General features: G+C 60.8%; 1 protein-coding gene across 4 annotated transcripts; it reads right to left on the bottom strand.

Moving 5' to 3' along the window:
• Positions 1–1,300: 1,300 nt before the first annotated feature.
• LIF (LIF interleukin 6 family cytokine) lies at positions 1,301–18,212 on the bottom strand. Of its 4 annotated transcripts, none has more exons than XM_070626918.1 (4): positions 18,075–18,212; positions 7,700–7,820; positions 5,757–5,935; positions 1,301–5,011 (listed from the first exon to the last, which is right to left on the bottom strand). In XM_070626918.1, exons 2-4 carry the CDS (start codon positions 7,716–7,718, stop codon positions 4,562–4,564), a joined length of 648 nt encoding a protein of 215 aa, XP_070483019.1. In that variant the 5' UTR covers positions 7,719–7,820; positions 18,075–18,212; the 3' UTR covers positions 1,301–4,561. The 4 variants fall into 4 exon arrangements, with proteins under 4 accessions (XP_070483019.1, XP_070483017.1, XP_070483020.1 ...); XM_070626916.1 differs by lacking the exon at positions 18,075–18,212 and adding an exon at positions 10,090–10,378; XM_070626919.1 differs by lacking the exon at positions 18,075–18,212 and adding an exon at positions 10,176–10,349.
• Between the last annotated feature and the right edge of the window lie 3,569 nt (positions 18,213–21,781).

Genomic DNA, 21,781 nt, shown 5'->3' with positions numbered 1-21,781 from the left:
CCGTTGTGGACTTGGGAGGAGTGAGAGGCGGAAAACACGCAGGGTGGCCTTGCTCCGACTTTAATTTGCTCATGAATCTCCTGGAATCTTGTTAAAGGGCAGACTCCAATCAGCAAGTCTGGGGGCGGGAGGGGGCCAGATTCTGCCTTGCCAATCAGCCCAGGTGAGACCAGCGTTGCCAATGTCGTGGGTCGAGTCGCCTCATCGCACAGAGCAGAGAGGACCACGGCCCCAGTGCTCCTTCAGTCTTGGCCTCGCACCTTCCGTGTGCCCCTTCCATCGCTCACATCCTCCGGATGTGCTCATTCCTTGTCCCCACCAGCCTGGGAGCTTCTGTAAAGCATGGACTGTATCCTGGTCACCTTTGGAACCCAACACAGGACCTGACACTTATAAACATTCATGAGCAAGCAAGGAGGGGACTCTCAGAAACACGGGCCAGGTCCCCAGATGACTCTTGGCTGGACAGTCATCCCAGAGCAAAGCACAGGGGAGACATCAGGGGCTGCTCCAGAGCCCCTGGGTCTGTGGCCAGCCAGTTCCAATCTCGCTTGTACCCCAAGGAAGGGGTCCCAGGAGGCTGGGAAGAAGGTTGCAGTGGAAGGGGGTCCCCAGGTGCGAGGCCAGAGGAGGGATGGCAGTGTCCACTGCAGGAAAGCTGCTCAGGCCCAGGAGAGCCCAATAGAAAAGCCCTGGTTCCGGCCGCAGCATCCTGTGTGATTCCAGACAGGACCCTTAAACGTCCTGCTCCACGGTCACTCACGCCTGTTCCCCTTAGCTCCCCTCGGAGGGTCAATGGACCATTCCTTGAGGACAGAGGCATTGGCAGCTAGTCTCTTCTAGGTCCCTGATGTTCCACGTAGGGGAAAGAAGATGAGATTTGGAGCTAAAGAAGTGGCCCTAAACACTCTGCCTGTGTGACCCTGGGCAAGTGGTTTCACCTCTCTGAGCCTCAGTTTCCCGCTCTGCAAAATGGGAATGCTGACTCTCAGGGACTTATGGGACTACGGTGGGAGGGAAGTGAGGGGCTGGGTGTGAGGGAGCTAAGACATCAACTAATACTCTCCCCACTTTGGGGCAGCCCATCCCTTTCCTGGCGGCACCCGATGATCTGGAACCCCACCCACTTTGCTCTGCCCGTGCCAAAGTTCTGCCCACCCCACCCTTGCCCTGTGGAAGCGCCCCCTCTTCCCTCCTCCTGCCCTTTGCCAAGCAGAGCTCTGCTCGGCTGGGTGCCCAGGACAGAGATGGTCCCGGCCGCTCCAGCCCCGTCTCCCCACATCAATACACTCTGGAGAGCTTGCCAAGAGCAGATTCTTTATTAATTTCTCTTTTTTCTTAAAAAAAAAAGATATTCCTTCAATATAAAAAATAAATATTTTAAATATGGCATTGAATAAATAAAAATAATCTGTCAGTATGAAACATTCCCACAGGGTACATTCATCAAAGAGGAATTCGTCCCCCAAGGCCAAGTCTTTTCCAGTAGAAAGGAAGGAGGGAAACAGGGAAGGAGGCAGCGAGCTCACGGTGTAGACGGGAGAGATGCCCAGGTACAGGGTCGGGATGGGAGGCCGGGGTGATCAGAAACTAGGGACATCTGTACCATGTGAAGGGAAACTGACTTCTCACTTGACTCTGGCCTCCACCCCCACGTGCTATGTCTGTTCTGGAGAGCCAGCGGGGCAGAGCTGGCCTGCTTCTGTCGGGGAGGGTCCCCAGGAGGGGACAAGGAGAAGGCGAGGAGGAAGACAACAAGGAGGAGAGATAAATAAACTAGCAGGGCTTTCCCATTTAAAAATTTTCAAAATAAATAAGGTCCCCCAAACTCCTCTCTTGATAAACTGCAAAATGACCGTCCTTCTCCCTTCTCTGCTGACAGGGTCTCCCCGTGACCCCGGATGCAGGTGTGGGTCCACACCAGCAGCTGAGACGCGAGAGAAAGGACAGCTGCCAGCCCTGGAAAGCTTTTTCCACAGAGGCTCCATCCTTCAGGGATGCTGTGCAAAGTGGGTGCCGATCTGCTGGACTGGTTCTAGAAAGAGCATTGAGGATGGGTGCTGAGGGGCATGGCCAGGGCTAGGGAGGGGAGGGTGTGGGTGGTGGGAGCACAGTGGAGCCGGGGTCTGTGTTGGGCCCCAGGAAGCAGATTCTCTTGGTCCCCCAGCCTCAGAGGCTACCCACGTGGGCCCGGCATGGGGAGTCCGTGTCCACTGGGTGACGAGATGATGGGAGACTCAGCCGGCCCCGAGCCTTCTGAGCCATGTTCACCAAAAGAGCAGAGTGACGGGCGGGCAGCAGGAAGAGACCCCGGACAAGGGCGAGGGTGACCCACACTGAGACGGCGTCGGAAAACATACGAGTATCGTGGTCTCCTCTGCCACCCGCCACAAAATAGTCTTGCCAATGGGAGGGACAACTCCCAGCTCGGGCCCCCACCCCACCCCAGGCCGGGGCCTGCCTGCTGCCTGCCCGCCTGCCCTCAGTGGGCGTAGGTAAAGTGCTTAGAGAAGACAGAGAGAGGTGCCAAGGGAGAGCAAAGTACCATGATCGCGATAGCTGAACTGCTGGGACTGCCGCCTGCTGAGGATTTGAGAAGAAGCCAGAACGCTGCTCTGAGCAGCTGCCCCGGCTCCGCGCCCTCCTCCCCGGCTCCCAGACTGGAGGGCGTTTCTCCGCTAGCCTGGCCCCGGCACAAAGGAAAGATCGGGTTCCCTGCCTGGGAGCCCAGACATGGGTGGGGGCGTGGGGGGCGGGGGGGCAGAAGGGACCGCAGCTTCCTGGTCTGTGTCCCAGGGCCTCCTGGTCCTCCTCTCCAGAGCAGGGGGCTCCTCCCTGCGCTGCCCCAGCTTCCTGAGGTCCAGCCAGGCCCTCTCGCCCTCTGTGGGTGTTCTTGGGCCACCCGAGAAGGAGCTTCCTCCCCATGTGCGAGCATGCTGGGTGCCGGGGCAGGATTGCTTCAGGGCCCTCCGCTGCTGGTCTAGACGCAGCATGGAGACAAGGAGACAGAGGCAGGCAAGGAGACACTAGGACCGCTTGGTCCACTGCTCCAGGGGCGCCCTTTCGACGATGAACGTTGCCCCTTGCAGCACAATTCCAGAAGGCGCCAGAGAACGCAGTGTGGAAGGAGCCCCCTGGAGCCAAGCCACATGGCAGCCCTGGGAAAAAAGCCCCTGGCCACCACACAAACCCACCCGGCCCACCCTGCAGCCAGGATCCTGGTATCCACAAAGCACAGCCCCATTCGGGGCACAGGATGCAGCCGAGTCCCCTGCCCCCATCCAGCTGACCAGCTCTCTCAGAGCCTGACCCTTCTCTGAGCTTCACCCACAAGGCTTGTCCCACTTGTAACATCAACTTCCAGACCAGACCGGGCTCTGCCGAGGCCTGGCCCCAGCCCCAGCGGAGGGAGCTGTCATATTATTTCTCTCCGGTAGGGAGCAGGAAAAGGGAGTTAACTCTGCCATTTACAGCACCAATAAGTTAATATAAATAGGGCATCATAATAAATAGACATTCATGCTGGGTCAGACACACAGCACTCTCGGATCTCAGGCTTCCCTGAGACCCTGACCTCAAGTTCTGCTGTCCTCTTGCTCTAGGGACCAGAGACTAGGGCCTCTGGTCCCCCTCAAGTACCTTTGTGTGACCTCACAGGGCCTCCATGGGCCTTGGATGTGAGCTGCCACTCTGAACTACCCTGTCCGTCCCCTCCCTTACAGACTTTGCCCAGAAGGAAGACTCTGGGTGTCCTCAGAACCTCCTCACCTGACTTTGCAACCTGCCCACCACCACAAGCCCCTCTTCAGGTCTGGCCGCCAGACCCTGGCCATCCCAGGCGGCAGGAAAGACTGCAGGAAGAGGAAGATGAGCCCGCCAAGCCTTTTGGGACCTCTCTTCCTTCCACCGCCTTCCTTCTCAAGCCTGAAGGTGGCCTCTTTGCCTCCCGAAGAGTCTGAATGCCAATGACCTCCTTCTGGAACCTTCCACCTGACAGTCCCTAGGCCTGAGCTCTCCAAACACGCTCAAGAGAAGGCAGCGTCTCAAACGAGAGCTCCCTTCTCAAACTTCCACTCACCATACCTGTAGGGGCTAAGGAATCCTTTGGGACCCCAGCCCCTCGGGCCTACCTGATCCCAACCAAAACTTCCAAAGTCTACCCAAGGGGCAGAAGGCACTGATGGTGGTCATTCTGCCAGGGACAATTTCTCCCGACCCCTGCCGTCTCGCCCTGTGGTCAGGGTCGCTGTAGACAACTTGTGCGGTTTGCTCACAAAGCCCCTGGCTAAGGGGACAAGTAGGGGCAGATGTCTGGCCCACACTCCCCTTGACAGCCCAGCACCCCAGTGCCTGGTTGCAGTCTCCCAGAGGAAGGGGCGCCTTCTTCTAGGTGGCGCTGTATATAGGCCCTGCCCATGGGAATTCTGACTCTGTTCAGAGTCATCACAGACCACCCCACAGGGGAGTGGACTGGCCAGGAGCCCCTCGGGGTCTGCCAGCAGTCCCCAGTTGGGTTTGGTGAAGCTCTGGGCCCCGGCCACAGTTTGAGAGTTGCCTGGGTCTAGGATCTCGGGTCACTGTACGCTTCAAGATCTCCTGTCTGGAAGGCCTGGGCCACCACGGCGATGACCTGCTTATACTTCCCCAGGAGCTGACAGCCCAGCTTCTTCTTCTGGAAGACGTCCTTGTTTGAGGTGTCAGGGCCGTAGGCCACGTCCACGTTGGCCACGTGGTACTTGCTGCACAAGTGGCAGAGCACGTTGCTGAGGAGGCCCCGCATGGTGTCCGAGGTGGCATTCAGCTTGCTGTGGAGGCTGAGAGCATTGGGGTTGAGGACCTTCTGGTCCCGTGTGATGTTACCCAGGGAGGCACCAAGGTAGGCAATGATGCGGTACAGCTCCACCAGCCGGGCCTTCTCCTTGCCGTTGGCGTGGAAGGGCGGGAAGTCCGTCACATCGGGGCGGCACAGCTTGTCCAGGTTGCTGGGGAACGGCTCCCCCTGGGCCGTGTACTGAGGGGCAGAGGGGCAGAGGGGAGGTGACATGGGAGCCTGAGATGGGTGTTCCAGCCCTGCCACCAAGCCTCTGGGCAAACTCTTGGGCCTCAGTTTCCCACCTATGGCTTGGGGACCCAGCTACTTGCCCTGTCAGCATCTCGGGATTGTCATGAGAGTCGGAAGTAATCATGGATGTGAACACATTTGGTAAAGAATCAAGGGCTAGACCATGCAAGGAACCATCATCATCATCATCACCATCACCATCATCAGGACCACATGGGAACAGAGAGGAAAATGTCGCTTCTCACCTCTAGCGGGTGCACCACACACACCTGCACTTTTACTCACCACAATCACCCTCTTCCTGGGCGGCTCTGCACCCCAGACACCCACAGCCCGCCGTCTCTCCCAACAGCACCTCCCCGGCCACCTCACTGTCTCTTTCTCCTTTGTCTCTCATTGGCCTCTTGCTCCACGTGGTGGCGGAATCCCAAGACTAGAAGTGCCAGCCCCACCCTTCTCCCCACAGCTCTGCCCCTGCCTAACTGGGCGTCCTAGGAAAGTGGCTTCTGGTCTCTGAGCCTGGGCTGGGGGTGGGACGGAAGCTGTAGGAGTCTGGTGTGGTTGAACCAAGCCCCCTCCCCATTCTCTCCTCCCAGCTCCAAAAGGTCCCTTTCCTGACCAGCCCCACTGGCCCACGTCAGCACAGCAACCCGCCCCCCGCCTTCCTCCTCCCTCCATCTCCTGGGGGACTTACATAGAGAATGAAGAGAGCATTGGCACTGCTGTTGAGCTGCACCAGTTGGTTCCTGATCTGGTCCATGAGGTTGCTGTGACATGGGTGGCGTGTGGCACAGGTGGCATTGTCAGGGGTGATGGGAAGGGGGCTCCCTGCCCCGTGTTTCCAGTGCAGAACTAGCAGCAGGGGCACAACTCCTGGGAACGGGCAGGAAGGCGCCATGAGTAGGGAGTTGGGGGGGCAGACAAGGGGACTCATGGGAGAGGATGCGCCTCATCTCCACAGGGACATGGGGGCCTCAGCTCCACCTCCAGCTCTATCTTCCCCTGGCCAGTTCTAGTTTTTCCCATGTCACTGCATCTGTTTCTGTGTCTCCCTCTCTCCAGATCTCTGCTTCTCTCCACCTTCTTATATCTCCCTGTTGTCTCCTGAGAAGGAGCAGAGGGGCCAGACAGGAGCTGTTCCCACTACTTGGAAGCTGGGTCCAGGGTGACACTAACGCTCCAGCCCTTCCCCTCAAGGAGGAAAACCCCCAAGACCTCCTTATTGTCTGGTTGGAAGGCATCACTCCCCAGGGCCAAGGGGTCTCAGGGAAAAGAGAGACCCTCAGCTGCCCACCTCCAAGGACAGTCCAGAGTCCTAAGCATTGCTCCAGGCCCATTGATCCGCTGCAACTCCAACCTTCCGAATCAGGTTCCCATGGACACCACAGGGGGACAGGGGGACGGAGCCTCTCTGCTAACCCTCTTCTCCCTCCCAAACCTGTCACTTGATCCTGGCTCCCTAGGCCATCTGTCCACTAATTCTGCCACCCTGTCCCATCTCTTCTATGGCTCTCCTTCTCCAAATGTGGCCACTCCCCTACTAGGACCCTCAACTCTACTCTAAATTCTGCAATTTTTGTCCCCCTCCATCCTCGTCCCCAAATCATCATTCAAAACTTCCTGTTCCCCCTCGCCTCCATGCCTCCCTCTCTTGTCTTCTACTCCTTGTCCCAGGCCCTAGGTTAGGATGAGGAGAATCCTGTGGTCTCACAGGCCCCCCAGAGCTCGGCGGAGGGAATGGTGCGACCAGGAAAGAGAAAAGGGAAAAGGTCAAAGGCAGCCAGGTGGGCGGGGAGGAAGGAAAGTGAAAGGTGACAGGAGAGCTGGGAGCTGTCCCGGCTTGCCCTGGATCGCCCCTCCCCCTGGGGCGCCTGCTTCCCCCTCCACTCTCAGGTCCCCTCAGCAGGGCCTTTCCAGGTGGCCCAGCAGCAGGGGCTGGGGTCAGAGGACCAGTGAGGCTGAGAGCCGGTGAGGCTGGGGGGAGGTGGGGCAAAGAGCGTCCCACCCGGATCTCCTCTGCCGGGACAGTGGCAGCCTCAAGTTCCCTTCTCCTGGGTCCCCTGTTCCTCCTAGCATCCCCAGGCAATGCTGAGTCCCGGGGATGGCTGGGGGGCCCCCACACCCCCGTCTCACCTAGCACAGATCACAGCTTTCCAGGCGCCAGCAGATGGAGCGGCACCTGCTCCCGTCCCGGGCCGGAGTTTGCAAGCTGCTCGGCGGCCGGCGCCCCTCCCAGGGAGCAGCCCGGGACGCGGTTGGAAAAGAGAAAGCGGAAAGACAGAAAGAAAGAAAGAAAGAGGGAGGGTGAATCCGGGAGAAAGCAGAGCTGGCAGGGCAGCACAGGAGAGTGGCAGGAGCGAGGAGCAGGAGGAGCGGGAGGAAGGCTGCGGCGGCCCCCTCCCTCGCCCGCCAACCTGCTGGCCCCCGGGCGGGCCGGGCGCGCGGTGCCGGGACCATGTGCCTGCGCTCGCTCCCGGCCGCCACCCAGCGCCTCCAGCGGCCCGGCCGGCTGCGCGGGCGCCCCAAGTGTCGGTGTGTCTGCGGCGGGTGGGTGTCCCGCTCGCGATCGCCAAGTGCCCACGTTGCCGCTGCACCCGCCGCAGGGCGCGGAAGCCGGCGCGGGGCGGGTGGATTTACCTGCCGCCAAGACCTTCATTATGGGCTGGACTCCAGAGGGCCTTGGAGGAGACCTTAGATGCCGGCAGTTTTCAGAGGTTCATGCTCGGATGGGGAATTTGCCTGATTTATATACTGGAGCCTGTGTTGTAAGACAGAGAGAGAAACAGCTATATTTAGCAGGGATCCCCGTCCAGGAAGTTGTTTGAGGTGCATCATAGGAAATTATGAATGGAAGAAAGTGAGAGTGGGGGGGGGGGCCTGAGGGGGGAGGGTGGGGAGAGCAGACTTTTTCCCTCTTCTAAGAATTTGATTGATAAAATTATAATGAACTCTTCTACAAAACACCCTGTGGTTTTCCTGAGTGGCTTGCCCCGGGAGTTGTTTGAAGATGGGGAGAGGGAGGAGGGTCCCCAGGCCGAGTCATCGGGGTCCCCGGGCAGTGGGTGCCCCAGACAGCCCTGACTCACCTGGGTTTGGGGAGGGGGCTTGAGGCTAGGCAAGCAGATGGAGGCTGGCACCTGTAGCCCTCTGATGGGGGGGGGCGGGTTGGGGGGCTGTGGGGCGGAGGCAGGCTGGGGCTTGGCTGAGAAGGAGGCTCCAGGAAGAGGGGCTGGGGCTCGGTGTGGACTTTAGACAGCAATAAAGTGGAACTGAACGTGGGCCTGGAAGCCACCTCACCTCCTCCAAACTGGCCATTGCCACTGGGCTAAGTGGAGCTCCAAAGGGAACAGGTTGCCCAGGGTCCCACAGGACCAGCCCCCGTGACTGCCATCAGCAAACCTGCCTTGCTGCTCACAGGTACCTGTGAGGCTGGGGAGGGGGCTGGGAAGTTGGAGAACGTGAGGGTTGCTGTGACTCGGTTCTTTGGGGACAGCCTGGGGAGGAGCTTCTGGGTAGGTGGTGTGTGTCTGGGGCTTACCTAAACTTTTTGCAACCCCACCTACCACTTCAGGGGTGGGTAGTCCAGCATCTCCATTCTGGAGGGACACCTGAAGCAGAGACCTAGGGAGGCTAATCGGATCCAGGTTCCCTCCCCAGGATGCTGAGGGATGGCTGGGGAGAACAGAAATAGCTTGCCCCTCCCAGACCTGCCTTGGAAGCCCCTTGGGTCTCAGGATCAGAAAATGATGGGGAAAAGACGCTTCTAGAGTCTCTAAGGCAGGTCACAAATTCTGGGGTCTCTTGTGACCAGGTGGATTTGTAAAGGAGTGGGCGGGGGCAGGAAGGAATGGTGGGGACTAGGGCAAAATGAGCACAGGGACTCCTCCCCAGTAAAAAGCATTTACAGAAATGCGACGGGTGAGTGCTGGTCAGACACGTATGCTGGGGGCAGGGAGAGGGGCTGGGCACGCTATCCCCTGGGGACCCCACCGCAGCCCTTCTGCCTGACCTTGACCAGGAAACAAGGTCAGAGAGTTGGTTTTTCAAGGCCAGGGAGCCCCTGAAGCCTTTCCCTGACCCCTAATGCCCTGCCCAGCCCCTCACCCATCCTCCACACCCCCAGCTCCTGCATCTTGCCACATTTCAGACCTGTTCAGCCACACGTTCCTCCATCATCTCACCAGGAGGAGCCCTCGTGCCTGCTCTGTTCTCCCCCCGCCCCTCAACACACACACCCTGCCCTATCCAGGCTGGCTTCCCTCATGCTCTCCCAGCAGGGCCTGGGATGTGGGGCGATAAAACGGCCCATCCCAGCTGGCACTTCCCAGCAGGAAGGAGGCTGGTACAGCCCAGCTGGGCTCTCCTTCCTCCTCCTGCCCCCCCACACCTTGTCTCTTCCTTGAGAGGCCACAGAAGGCCCCACCTGGCACTTGCCCATCTCAGACACCTGCTCTGGGGTCCACGTACACCCCCAGGAGGCCCACCGACCCCAGGCTGGTTTGGGAAACCCCACACCCCACGACATCCCAGCTCACCTCCCTCTTCTCACAATCCTCCCACCCCCAGCTTCTCACACAAGGGCCCGACCACTCGGAGCACTGAACTCCAGATCAGCCTCCACTCCCACCCCCACGTCTCCCGGAACCCTGTCACCTGACTCAGCCTGGCTCTTCTGACGTGGACCCCAAATCCATTTGACCAGGGCCCCACTGTGACCCATCTATCCATCCCATTGTCCCCCCCTCCCCGAGTCTGCCACCAGGTGCCCTGATTCTCCTGGAGGCCAGCACCCTGTCCCACTGCCCTCCTGCCCCGGTCTCTCCCCTACATCCTTCCGAGTGGGCTTCCAGGGCCTTGCACTGCCCTCTGGCTCCCTAGACCCCACATGAGCCCCATAAACCACCCCCAGTTGCCATGGAGTCTCAGCCCCACCCCACAGGAAACAGGAAGTGGGGGCAGAGTCTAGAAGACACTTAACTCTGCCCTGGCTGGCCCCTCCCATGACTCAGTTTCCCCTCTCAGGGTACCTGACTTGGTCCGTGCTCCCCAAGTGCTCTGGGCCCCTCGGCACCCCAGGCCCAGCCTCCCTCTCCTGTCCATGTCCAGGCACCACCTGCGTTGAGCCTCTGGGGGAAGGCCGGGCAGGGTCTCGGAGCTGCTGGGCCGTGAGCTGCCTGCAACGTGGCCTTGGTCCCCGGGAATCGGCTGCCCAGGCCGTGCTCCAGGCCGGCTTTGGTCTCCTGGAGTTTGTTTTCTTCCCTCCCTCTCTACGCTGCTGTGTGTATGTGTGTTTTCCCCAGCTTCCTCACGGAAGGCATCCTCCCTTCTTGGCTGCCTGCTCCAGGGGTTGTGACCCCAGGCCCCACCCTGGAGTGGCAGCCCCAGCCCGGCCCCTTTCAGTGGTGACTTCATCCCCAGCCTGTCCTGCTCCTGCACACTGGCCTGCTGGGGATCTGACCGGCCTCAGCATGAAGGGGACAGTCGAGGCCCACATGGGACGCCTTCAGCCTGAGCAGGGGGCTGCCAGGCCACAGCCTGGGGGTGCTGTCTCCAGGTGGCTCTGCCATCCAGGAAGCGAACCCACGTTCCAGCCTGGGGCCTTCCCAGGCCCCCCAGCGCTTTCTCTCCTACACACCCAGCCCCTCCTTTTCTGCTGATTCTCACCCACCATCCACAAGCCTTGCCTAGAACGTCACAGATGTTTTATTTCTCAGATGGGGAAACTGAGGCTCAGAGAGGTGAAGGCACTTGCCCAGGGCTGCACAGAAGGTTAACAATAGAGCAGGGTCTGGAACCCAGGCCTCTGGTTTGCAGGCCACAGTGATGCCAACAGCAGCTCACGCCACAGGGGAACGAAGGATGGCGAGATGCCCATGGGCCCCCTCCTCCAGGATGCCTCCCCGGACTCCCCCAGCCCTGGCCGGCTGAGTCTGCCTCCTCCTGCCCACTCTCCTTTCAAATGCGGACGAGTCTTATTCCTCACTCTTCGAGGGCTTGGATCTGGTCTGATACTCATTTGTACTCTTGACAGCACCTGGCTCAGGGTTACACCAGAGTGGATGTTAAGTACTTTCTAAAAGCACTTTAGGATTCCCGAGAGCTGCCTGTGCCGAAGCTCTCGTGGAGAGGAGGCGCGGAGGCTGGTGGCTGGCAGCATGGACTTCGGACTTGGTCAGAGCCTGGTTGGCGATTTGGCTCTGCCAGTTATGAGCTGGGTGACTTTGAGGAAGTGATCCCCTCCTGGCCTCGGTTTCCTCATCTGTAAAATGGGAATAATGGCACCTGCACTGTGGGTTTGCTGTGAGGGCTCAGGGCTCAGCACAGTTCTGGGTACCCAGCAAGCCCTCTACACGTCCGTGTTCATCCTTCTGCCTCCCCGTGCAGGAGCAGTTCTTGTGCCCGTTTTACAGACGAAGCAACCTGGGCTCACTCCAGGGCGGAGGAGGGGAGAGGTGGGCAGAAGAGGGCCCCGTCCACCCTCTCCTCACGGATAATGGAGGCAGGACACCCTTATAGCATCCAGCATCAGGGTACCCCAGAAACATCCAACAGGTTGTGTGGGGAGCTGGCATGGCAGGGTGCCCACGCTCCCCCTGTCCCATCCTGGCCCCCGGCTACCCCCACCCCAGGCCTGAGCTGAGGACAGCGGCTGACCCAGCCTCACCGCCCCCAGGAGCTGATTCACCCCCAGGCCCCTTCTGAGAAGGAAGGAGACACAGCTCAGCTCAAAGGGGCTTGAATCACCAGCCGCCCCCTGCGGAGCCCCGGGGGGGGGGGTGCGGGGGCGAGGGCCAGCCCCCTGCCTCTCTGTCTGTCTCTTTCCCGGGCCCCAGGGCACTCGGGGAAGAGGGCAGCGTGGCAGCGGCCATTGGCAAGGGGGGTGGCAGGGAGGTCCCCTCACAGTCAGGCATCCTGTGTGGGCAGCCGGCAGCTGTTACTCACCAGGTAAGCAGCTCTCTGGGCACTGGGGATTCCCCAAGACCAGTGACCCAGAAACTGAGCGCTCCGGGCAACCCCCACTGCCCGGCCGGCCTCCCTCCTTTGTTTACCATCGCCCTCCCCTGTGCCCAGCTAAGATCTCAGTTCTCTGAAAACCAACCAGCAACGGCTCTCAGCCACCAGCTCACACCCGGCCCCTTGCCTTGATGTTCCCACCTGGGAAATGAGCATGGGAGGCTCAGATGGGGAGGACGTTGGGGGCCTGGCATGGCCCAGGACCAGGGCTGGGGAGGGGCAGCCAGAGGACACAGGAGAAGCTTGGAAATTCCTGGCACAGTCCTGGCTGTTGGGCGTCCTGTCCAAAAAGGCCAAAGCAAGCCATTATTCAGCACTTGAGAAATGAGGGTGTAGCTACACCTGTCCCCCCCCCCCCACCACGTGGCACCACAAAGCCATCCACGTGCTCTCCTGCAACCTTTCCTGTGGCCCGTGGCTCGGTGTTGCAAGTCAACTTTGGGCCGTCTGGGCTCGTAGTGGTGCCCATGGGTAAGGGTGTGGCTTAGAGGTGACCCTGGGTTCGAATCCTGCCCACACCATTTCTCAGCTATGTGACCTGGGGCAACTGGCTTCCTCTCTCTGAGCCTAGGTGTCTTCTCTGAAGGGGGATGCTGTCACCAGCCTCAGGAGGTTGTCATGAGGACGTTAAGTGGGAAACACAAAGTGCCTAGGACGTGGGAGCCATTCTAACCAGAGTTTTTGTGGTCACGGGAGGGGAGTGAACCCCAGCCTGAGTTAGGGGCTTGGGCTGGGTCTGGGTCCAGGGGTCAGTACTCCATCCATGGTCTGAGACTTAGGCCAGGGAGGGCCTCCGGGTCCTTTCAGTGCCCAGAGTGTGGCGTGGGTCCTGGGGGAACAGGCAGCCTCTCAGAGGCTCGGCCTCAGGGGACTAAGCGGAGGTTCCCGCCTCAGGGCCCAGCTGTCTTTGAGGCTCTTGAGGCCCAGGCTATGGGCCTGCAGTCTGCCCCTTCTTACCGTCACACCATCACATCTCTGGCAGGGACCAGCTACACCCCCTCAGAGCCAAGCAGGGGCCAGAATCCACCCTGGCCCCCAGCCCCCGGCCAACTGCCGCCAGCATCGCCCTGACATTTCCCAACTTGTTCTGCGTCAGGAATCCCCCCCCTGGAGGTGAATCAGAGTGACTGCATCTTTTCTTCAATTCTGATAGAAACTGCAAGGGAATTGCAAGCAGCAGCCCACAGAGCCCTAATCACGGGCAGGGCCCCATGCCAGGCTCTGCCCTCGGCCTCCCCATCTGTACCGTGGGGCGCTCTCCTCGCCAATCGGTCATCAGCACTTGGCGGAGGTAGCATTTTAGCTCCGCCAGCACGCTGACCTCTCCGGGCTCTCCCTGACCCTCACACTAGCCTGGGACCATCGTGGGCAGATGCCGAGTGAGATTTTCTCCCTGTGGGGCTCTGCCTCCTGGTGGGTCACGGATTCAATTTAGAGGGTTGCCAGCCGCACTTTCAAAAAGGAAATGGAATAGCGAAATCACCCAGCATTGCCCAGAGCGAGGGCAAGCGCCGCTCCACGAAACCTTTCCCCCACCCCAATGCTGCATGTGTGTGTCAGTGTGTGCATCATCCCAGTTGCGAGGTGCTGTGTGTTTCTAACTGAGACTAGTGGTCAAGAACGTTTGTAAGCTGCCAGTATCGATGGTGGAAGCCAAGCCCTGAGGGGCTGGGGAGTGACTTGCCCAGGGTCACTCAGCAGCTGGCAGCATGGGGTGCTGACTTCCACCTTAGCCACTGTCCCTTCCAGCTCAGGAATGGGCAGGAGGGGCCGAGGGAGGGGCAGGGCGGGTGTTCATGGTGGGGGGCAGAGGCCTGGCATCACCGGTCCTGGGACAAAGGCCCTCCCAGAGCCCAGGCCCTCACAGTCCACTCCCTTCCGTAGCCTCAGACCCCGGGCTCCCCGCCCCGCCCTGCCCTGCCCTGCCCTGCCCGGGTGGGGCCCTGGATAGTCACAGGCCTTTCCTCACTCTGCCCGGGGAGCCCTTCAACCTCACCGCAGGCGGCAGGAGGAGGAAGTGGCCCCAGTGCCCTCTCCAGGTTAGCCGGTGGTGCAGAGGCCCAGCCTGTGTCTGGGAGTGCCCACCGGGCTCCCTGTGGGTCTGTCTGTCTGTCTGGGCCTGAGCGGGCATTTGCATGTGTGTGTGTGTGCTGAGGGCCTTGTGTGTCTGCATGGCTGTGTTCAGCCCTGTGTGTGTGCACGTGTGTCTATGCTGGTCTGTTTGCCTGTGTGTGGTTTTGAGAGAGCTGGAGTGTACACATCCCTGACTGACTTTGTGAGCCCTGTGTGTGATTGTGTGAACGTGCGTGTGGGTCCTGTATGAGTGTGTGTCTGACCCCGTGTCTGTGTAAGTCTGTGTGGGGCAAGTGGTCTCTGGGCACGGGTGGGGAGGCATGACCCTGTGCATGTGTGTGCGCGTGCCCCTGAGTGTGTCTCCAACAATCCCTGCTCCTCACCCGGCAGCCCCCGCCCCTGGGAACCGTGTGGCAGCCTCACGTCACGGGGGCCACCAGCAGCTGGTTTCCTCTGCACCCCACCCAGGCTCCCCCCCCCCCGCCCTGGCCACCCTGACTCTTGGCAAAGGGACAAAGCTGATGTCAGAGCTGAGCTGACAGCTTCCTTCTCCCACTGGATTTTCCAAAAGAGAGAGACCACAGCTCGGCTCCTATTAAATAATCGCGGGGCGGGGGCAGGGGGAGGATGTTTCACTCAATGGTTTCCTGAACTCAGAAGCAATAAACAGAACAGGAAGCAGCCCCACGGACCCACTCAGCCTGAAACCGGCCGGCACCAAGGTGGGGCCCGGCCTCCCCTCCTCCGAGTCCAGCTCACTGGGGCCACCCTGACTCGACCCCAGAGATGATGTCAGGGACGCAGCCGGGCCCTCTCCCCAAACTGTCCCTCACTGTCTGCAGGGCCTGAGGAAACGTTCTGAGGATGGAAGGAGGTGATGTGAGCCTCAGGCCTCGTGATAAGATGGAAAGAGCGGAGTGGCCCCATCCCAGTGTGTGGGAAGGATGGAAGGGACGGGGCCCAGTGGAGGGTGGACCGGCCTCTTCCCTGGGGAGAGAAGAAAGGATGGGCTCCCTGACGTCACGGGGGGACGGGACCAGGGGGAGAAGCAGCCTATGGGGAGCAAGGCGGAGAGGGCCAGGCCTCCCCCTGCATCCTTCAGGCGACCTGGGTCTGCTGCCCATCGCCCACCAACCCTGCACCCTTGGGCCACTCCTTCCCGCCCTTTCTGGGACATATGGCCAGCATGCTGCAGGCCCCAGAGGCCTTCATGAGCCTCTCTCTCACCCATGTCCTCCAAAACATATCGTTACAAAGTGCTCGCTAGAGCCCTCTAATATCTCCGGTCCTAGCTCTCATCTCCAAGGGAGGCATTTTCATCCTGGTTTCACAGACATGGAACCTGAGGCTCAGAGAGTTGAATGATCTGCCCAAGGTCAAGCAGTGTGTGATGGAGCCAGTTCTCCACCCATGCCCCACCCCTCACGCCCCCACAGCCTCCCTAAAACACGAGCTAGGAGGCCAGGTGTGCTTGGGCAGCCCATGGGGCTCACGGGCAGCAGTGGGGTCTGGGGGTCCCGAGGATAACTCGCCCCCCGGGAGCCCCTCCTTCTGTCTGGGCCGGCTGCTCAGCCGCTTATCAGCCGCAGGACTCCATGACACAATCCTGCTCTGATCTCCTGCCCAGCCGGGCCTCCTGCCCCACCCTGGACCCCATTTCCGCTTCCTCCCCTTCTGGGTTGGACCGCGCCTGCCCGGCGATCACAGCGGGCTGGCTGGAGGGCTGGCACCCCTGTGAGCCCCTCGGCTGTGTGGTCTCCCCGGTGTCCACTCTGGCCAGGGGCCTGGCGGCAGGGGACCCTCAGAGAGGAGGATGGTAGCCTGCAGTTCCCCATCCTCAGAGTCCAAGAGCCCACATACCTCTCCCAGAGATCGCAGCCTGGGGGGCACTTAGAGACCACCATGGGCTCTGCTGGCCTCAGTGTTCCCACTTGAAAAAGGGAAAAGTTGGAAAGATGAGACTGTGGTGGGAGTGGGAGGTGGGGACAAGGAGGGGCTAGGTGGGCTCTGCCATCAGCCACACCTCAGGTCCTGTCCTAGCTCTGTCACTTACGAGCTGTGGACCTCAGACAGGTGACCTCACCCCTCAGGCCTCAGTTCCAACATCTACAAAATGGGACACAAGGTCATCAACCTGCAAAGTTAGCAACGCCCTCTGGGAAGCCCAGGCAGACACTGAAGATGTGCCTGGGTTACTGATATTATTATCTTAGCTGTTAAAACTTCACAGGTGGGGCCCAGAGAGGGGAAGCCACTTTTCCAAAGCCACACAGCAAATTAGAGGCACATCCCCAACAGCATGTGGGCTGCATGCCTCGCTCAGACTCCCAGATCCGGAGTCCGGAACCCTGAGTTTTGGTCCTGATCTGCTGTGAGAAATCCAGAAAGATGCTTCTTGGAGTCTCAGTTTCCCCATCTGTAAAACGGGCCTAGAGAAGGCCATCAGTCTTGAAGGATCTAGAAAAGGCTCTTCAAGGCGTGGACTGTGGGGTGGGGAGGGACAGGAAAGCTGGGCCTGGCAAGAGCGAGGACCACGTCCAGGACTCACTGCCTTGTGTTCTCAAACGCGCAAGCACTCAGCTTGGCTCCAAGACGCGGACTGCAGCGCCCCCCACTGCCCAGCGGCCAAGGCCGCACCAGCCCCAGACCCGCCGCTCCGCCAGGGCGTCCCCCAGGGCTGGGCAGGGCGGGATTTGGGGATTGAGGAAGTGGGTGGGGATGTCTGAGGCTCAGAATGGAGGGTCCGCAGAGGCCCTCCGCCGAGGCAGGAGAAGGAGGCGCACGGAGGCGTTCCGGGGGAGCCCCTGCCCTGCCCAGCACCCCTCAGGGAGCCCTGAGGATTGGCCTCAAGGGGGCGCCAAGGGCGACACGCAGAGGGCTTGCGGTGGGGGCGCGGGATCCAGCTGGAGCCCTGGGGGGAGGAGGGGGGGGGGGAGGCGGACGGGAGGGGAAGGGGGAGGGGAAGAGGGAGGGGGAGGGGAAGGGGGGGAAGGGGGGGAAGAGGAAGGAGACTGCTGCCCCTTCCCACCCGCCTCAGGCCCAGGCCCACCTAGTCCCCACCCAGGACAGGCCCTCGCCCTCCCAGAAGCCTCTCCCCAGTCCTCAGGAACTGCTGATGGCAAGATGGGGGTCGAGCCCCTTCTCAGGGCATTTGTGTCCAGGTGCCCTCCCCCGACCCAAGCTCTGTGCAGACTCTGCTTCTGTTTCCTTTCTCCCCGCCATGGCCCCCGGAGCCGCGGCGTCCACGCAGGCCCATCTTACAGATGCCGGGAGCACAGAGCACTCGAGTCCTGCTCTGGCCCAAGGTCAAAAGTATAGGGGCCATGACCTTGACTGACCACACACCCTAGAACCTCCGTGAGGCCCTCCACTTTGGCAAAAACCCCCTCCCCTCTCCTCAAATCAGAGGCAGGCAGGGGCCACCCCATGACCCACTGCAGCCCCTTCTAGAGGGACAGGGGCCCTCTGCCTGCCACACCTCCATCTGAGGGGAAGGGAGGCCACCGTGGGCTCAGGACCCTCCAGTGCTCTGGGGAAAAGAGAACTTGAGGGTCCCTTGGGAAACCAGGAATCAAGACACTCCCCCCCCAGGGGTCACCCCTCTGATCACACAAAGCCAGGATTCTGGCCTCCTCATCCAGTGCTCTCTCCTCTGCCCTTTAACCCTTCCATGATCTTTAACCCCTCATATGTCCCCACGACACCCTCACATCTCGTCTGTTCCCTTCACCTCAACATCCTCAGAGAGATGTGCAGGGTACCTCTTACAATGCCCGTTATACAGATGGGGAGACTGAGGCCTGGGGAGCCGTGTGGGCCACCAGGGGCTCCGTGACACATGAGGGAGGGGGTGACGTTTACCCGTGCTGGAGATAAATTGGGGAGCTGGCATCTGCCCCCGGCCCTGCCCGTTGGGGAAGCCTACCGTGGTCTGCACCCGTGCCGGACCCTCTGGAGTCTCACAGGGAGTCTTCCGGGTCTTCAATGGGACACCATCGACTTCGGGGCCAGGCCCCCTCTGCTTCCCTCTCCTGCTGAATCTTCTCTGGAGGCGGCTCTTCACCCCGCCCCCGACTTGACTTCCCGTCCAGGCCGAGTGGCCCTGAGGCTCCCCCCACTTCCACCCCACCCCCCCCACCCCCACCCCCAGCTGAAGGGCTGGGCGCCACAGGGGCAGAGAATCCCAGGTCCCTGGCCAGATTGCACCTGACACAGGTCGGGGCAGGGGCTTCAGGGTGGCCGAGGGGAGAGGTGGGACCAGGAGTGGGGAGGGGGCGTCCCGGTACCTGGCACCCCTGCCCGGTGCCGTGTGGCCAGGGCGCTGGGACCTGAGTCATGGCTGACTGGGCCGCGCCCAGCCCGCCTGGGTGACCCAGGCGGGCATAAGGCGATGACTGGGCAGCCCTCCGCATGACCAGCCGGGGTCGGCCTTAGGTGTTTTGACTCAGACCTGCCGCAGGCCGTGTGCACCAGGGCTGTGCCTCCTTGTCCCCATCCCTGGAAGAATCACAGGGCTGCAGCTGCCCCCCGGACACAGTGTCCCCCCAAGCCACCACTCCCTGCTCTGGCACCCACCTCAGAACCCTGGAGGCTCCTGGTCCGTCAGGTCTGCCCTCCCCCACGGGCTCCAGGGCCCCATCTGCCCAACCCCCTCCCCCGAGACCTTCGCCCCTCCCTGAGCCCGGCCCTCGGGGCCGCCCGGGAAGCAGGGAGCCGGGCTGGCCCAGCCGAGGGCCTCCCCACTCTGACCGTGGACTGTGACCCCTCCCTCCGCGTGGGAAAGGGTCTCTGTGGGTGCTCTGGGTCCCAGGCCTGGCATGGAGGGTGGGGTGGCAGGGGGGACAAGGACAAAGAGAGAAGAGCTGTAAAGAAAGAAAACCAACAAGGAAAAGGGAAAATGAGAGAGAGGAAATGGAGAGAAGGTTGTCTACGCACCTGCCCAGTGACAGCTTATGACAGCGCTGACAGAGCGCCTGAGTCTGCATTGTCTCCTGGGAAACCACTGTCACCGCCCGGGAGGCGGGCCCATTGTACAGAGGGGGAAGCTGAGGCTCAGCTGGAGGTTATGCAGCTTAAGGGCAGGAGGGCTGGCTTTGAGCTCATTTTGCTTAGCTCTTGAGTTCGTTCTCATCCCTCGAGAAAGAGGGAAAAGGTCCCCTTAGACAGGTGGACAGCGAGGGGGCAAGGACGTGGAGGCCGGAGACCCTGCTCTGCTGTGTGCAAGCCTTGGGTTTGTTGTGTAGACAGTGAGTGCTGGAAACCACCCCCACCCCCAACCTTCTCCTGGCCATTCTCCTGCCCTCTGGGCCCCTGTCCTAGGGAACTTTCCATCAGTGTGTGTTACATGCAGCGTTGACTGAGGGCTGTGCCTGTCACCCTGAAATACTCAAAAAAGAAAAAGAAAAGCCGGCTTTGAGTCGATTTCAATGGCAGGGTCGTGCCAGGACCCCGTTATCTTCCTGAGCCTGTGCCAGCTCACTCCTGGCCCGAGGCCACTTTGTCCCTTCACATGGGCCGTTGAGGCGGAGCATTCGCTGTTTGCAGGCTCACAGGGTGTCGCCACTCCAGGGAAACGTGTCTTGTGGGGGAATCAGCACAGTGGCACAAAAGCGTGATTGGAGCCCCCGTTCTGCACCTGTCACAGCGGGTGGTCATGGGGACCCCAATCTCACAGCAGTTGGTGCTGTGGGGGGATGGGGCGATCAGAGAGGGCCGGTTCCGACTCTGGGTGCAGAGTCCAGAAATGACTCCCTGTGAGCCCCCCGTGGCACCAGGGAAACCACAAGCCCCATGGGTGGGAGCATCGGGAAGGAGGCGGCACTTGAGCCAGGTGTCAGGGTGGGAAGGTGGGAGGAGTGGGAAGGGGGAGATGCAGGCCTCAGGGAGGTCAGATGCCTGGGTGGGATGGGGGCCAGCTGAGCCCGGAGTGAATGCAGAGACCAGCAGGCAGGGCCTGGCATGCTGTGATGAGGAGTTTGGAATTGATGCCACGGGCAGTAGGACAGGAGGGAGTCATTGAAGGTTTGCGAGCAGAAGAGATGACGATAGGGAGATTTTAGACGATGTCCAGGGAGCCAGGGCCTGGCTGGCGATCGAAAGAGGAGGAGGCACGTGCCAGAGACGGGGTGTGGGAGAAACTATGGGACGTTGTGATCAATGGGGAGCAGAGAGGCTGACGGGCGAGAAGGGGTGGGCTGGGGCTCTGGGACTGCCATGGGGGTAAACAGGAGGCAGAAGGATGTGGGGCTGGGGGTGAGTTTAGCCTCGAGGTGCTCACGGGGCTCCCAGCAGATGTTCCTAGAGCTGGGGCTGTGGATGTGGGCTCAGGGGAGGACCAGGCGGGAGACGGCGGTTTGGGGGCACCTACAGCTGTGGTCTCATCAGGACACAGTGTGGCAGTGACAAGTCCTCACAAGAGGGACCCCTGAGACCCTGCCCCAGAGTCTGGAGCTCCCTGATCAGCTTTCTTCAGGGCAGGGGTGGGGGCGCTGCTCCAGCTCAAAGCCAGTCCCAGACACCTCTCCTGCGGCTTATCCACTGGGTGGGGGCTGGCAAAGGGCCCAGGCAGGAGAGGGGGCAACCACCCCGGGCTTCCCAGCTCTTCCTCCGCAGACCAACCTCTGCCCTCTCTGTGGGCAGCCGCATGCCAGCCGCAGCGTCAGCTCCCCTTCCGCTCCAGGAACCCGAGCGTGCCTGGCTTTTGGTGTCTGCCACCTCCCACCCACAACTTCCCAGCAGCCCAGCCCAAGGAAAGCCCCCCACCCATGCTGGGCCCGGCAGAAAAGAGCTGGGCTCTTGGCTGCACCTGGGTGGCACCTGTCTAGGCCATGCTCCCTGGCACACTCCTCGGCGCCTTGACTTCCTCCAGGGCCCCGTCTGCCCTGCTCCTTATTGAGCTCCTACTGGGTGCAGGCGCTGTGCTGGGTGCTGGGACAGAGCAGATGGAAGCAGGTGCGGTCTCCATCCTCGGCAGCTCCAGGCTAGTGGGGGAGGCGGACAGTAATGCAAATGCCACACCGGGTGAGGGCCCCCCTGGTGGGTCCGTTTTGAGAGAACTGATGACCAAGTTGCTGGACCCACACCATAGGCAGTGGGGAAGAATTGCTGAGGATGCACTGACCAAAAGGACAGGGAATAGCATTCCAGACAGATGGAAAAGCATAGGTGAAGGCCTCGTGGTAAGTGAGCCCTGGGCATTTTGAGAGCCAAAAGGTAGCCAGTGTGGCAGGAGCCCTGAGAGCAAGGGAGAGCCCAGTAGGGGGCAGTGGAGAGCCCTTGCTAGGTACTTGGTAAATAGCCTGGAACCCACATTGGGCAGCTGCCCAGGGAGACTGCTCCTTGAGTCAGGGGCCTGGAGTTCTAGCCCCATCTCTGCACTAACTTGCTCTGTGACCTTGAGCAAGACACTTCCTCTCTCTGGGCCTTTTTGATAAATCAGCGATGCCCTCACTCACTATTCTCTGATCCTTGAATGCTCGGAGACTTTGCCCTAGCTGTTCCCACCACCTGGAGACTCCACCCCTTCTCCAGCACGTCATTCAGCCTGCAGGGTGGATGTCACTTCATCCAGATGCCACCCTGAGCTCCCCCGTTGCCTGCCCTCAGGCTCTATTACATTGCTTGACTGCAATC

This window comes from Equus przewalskii, chromosome 7, assembly GCF_037783145.1.
Source record: "Equus przewalskii isolate Varuska chromosome 7, EquPr2, whole genome shotgun sequence".
In the NCBI taxonomy this organism is placed as follows: Eukaryota; Metazoa; Chordata; class Mammalia; order Perissodactyla; family Equidae; genus Equus; species Equus przewalskii.
Note: the sequence above shows the minus strand (reverse complement) of the source record. Positions and strands in the feature narration are given on the sequence as shown.

Excerpts from the sequence above, each read along its gene's own strand:
- LIF (XM_070626918.1), bottom strand. Across the intron at positions 5,012-5,756 it reads ATGCTCTCTTCATTCTCTAT|TACACGGCCCAGGGGGAGCC; the intron begins GTAAGTCCCCCA and ends TCTGCCCCTCAG.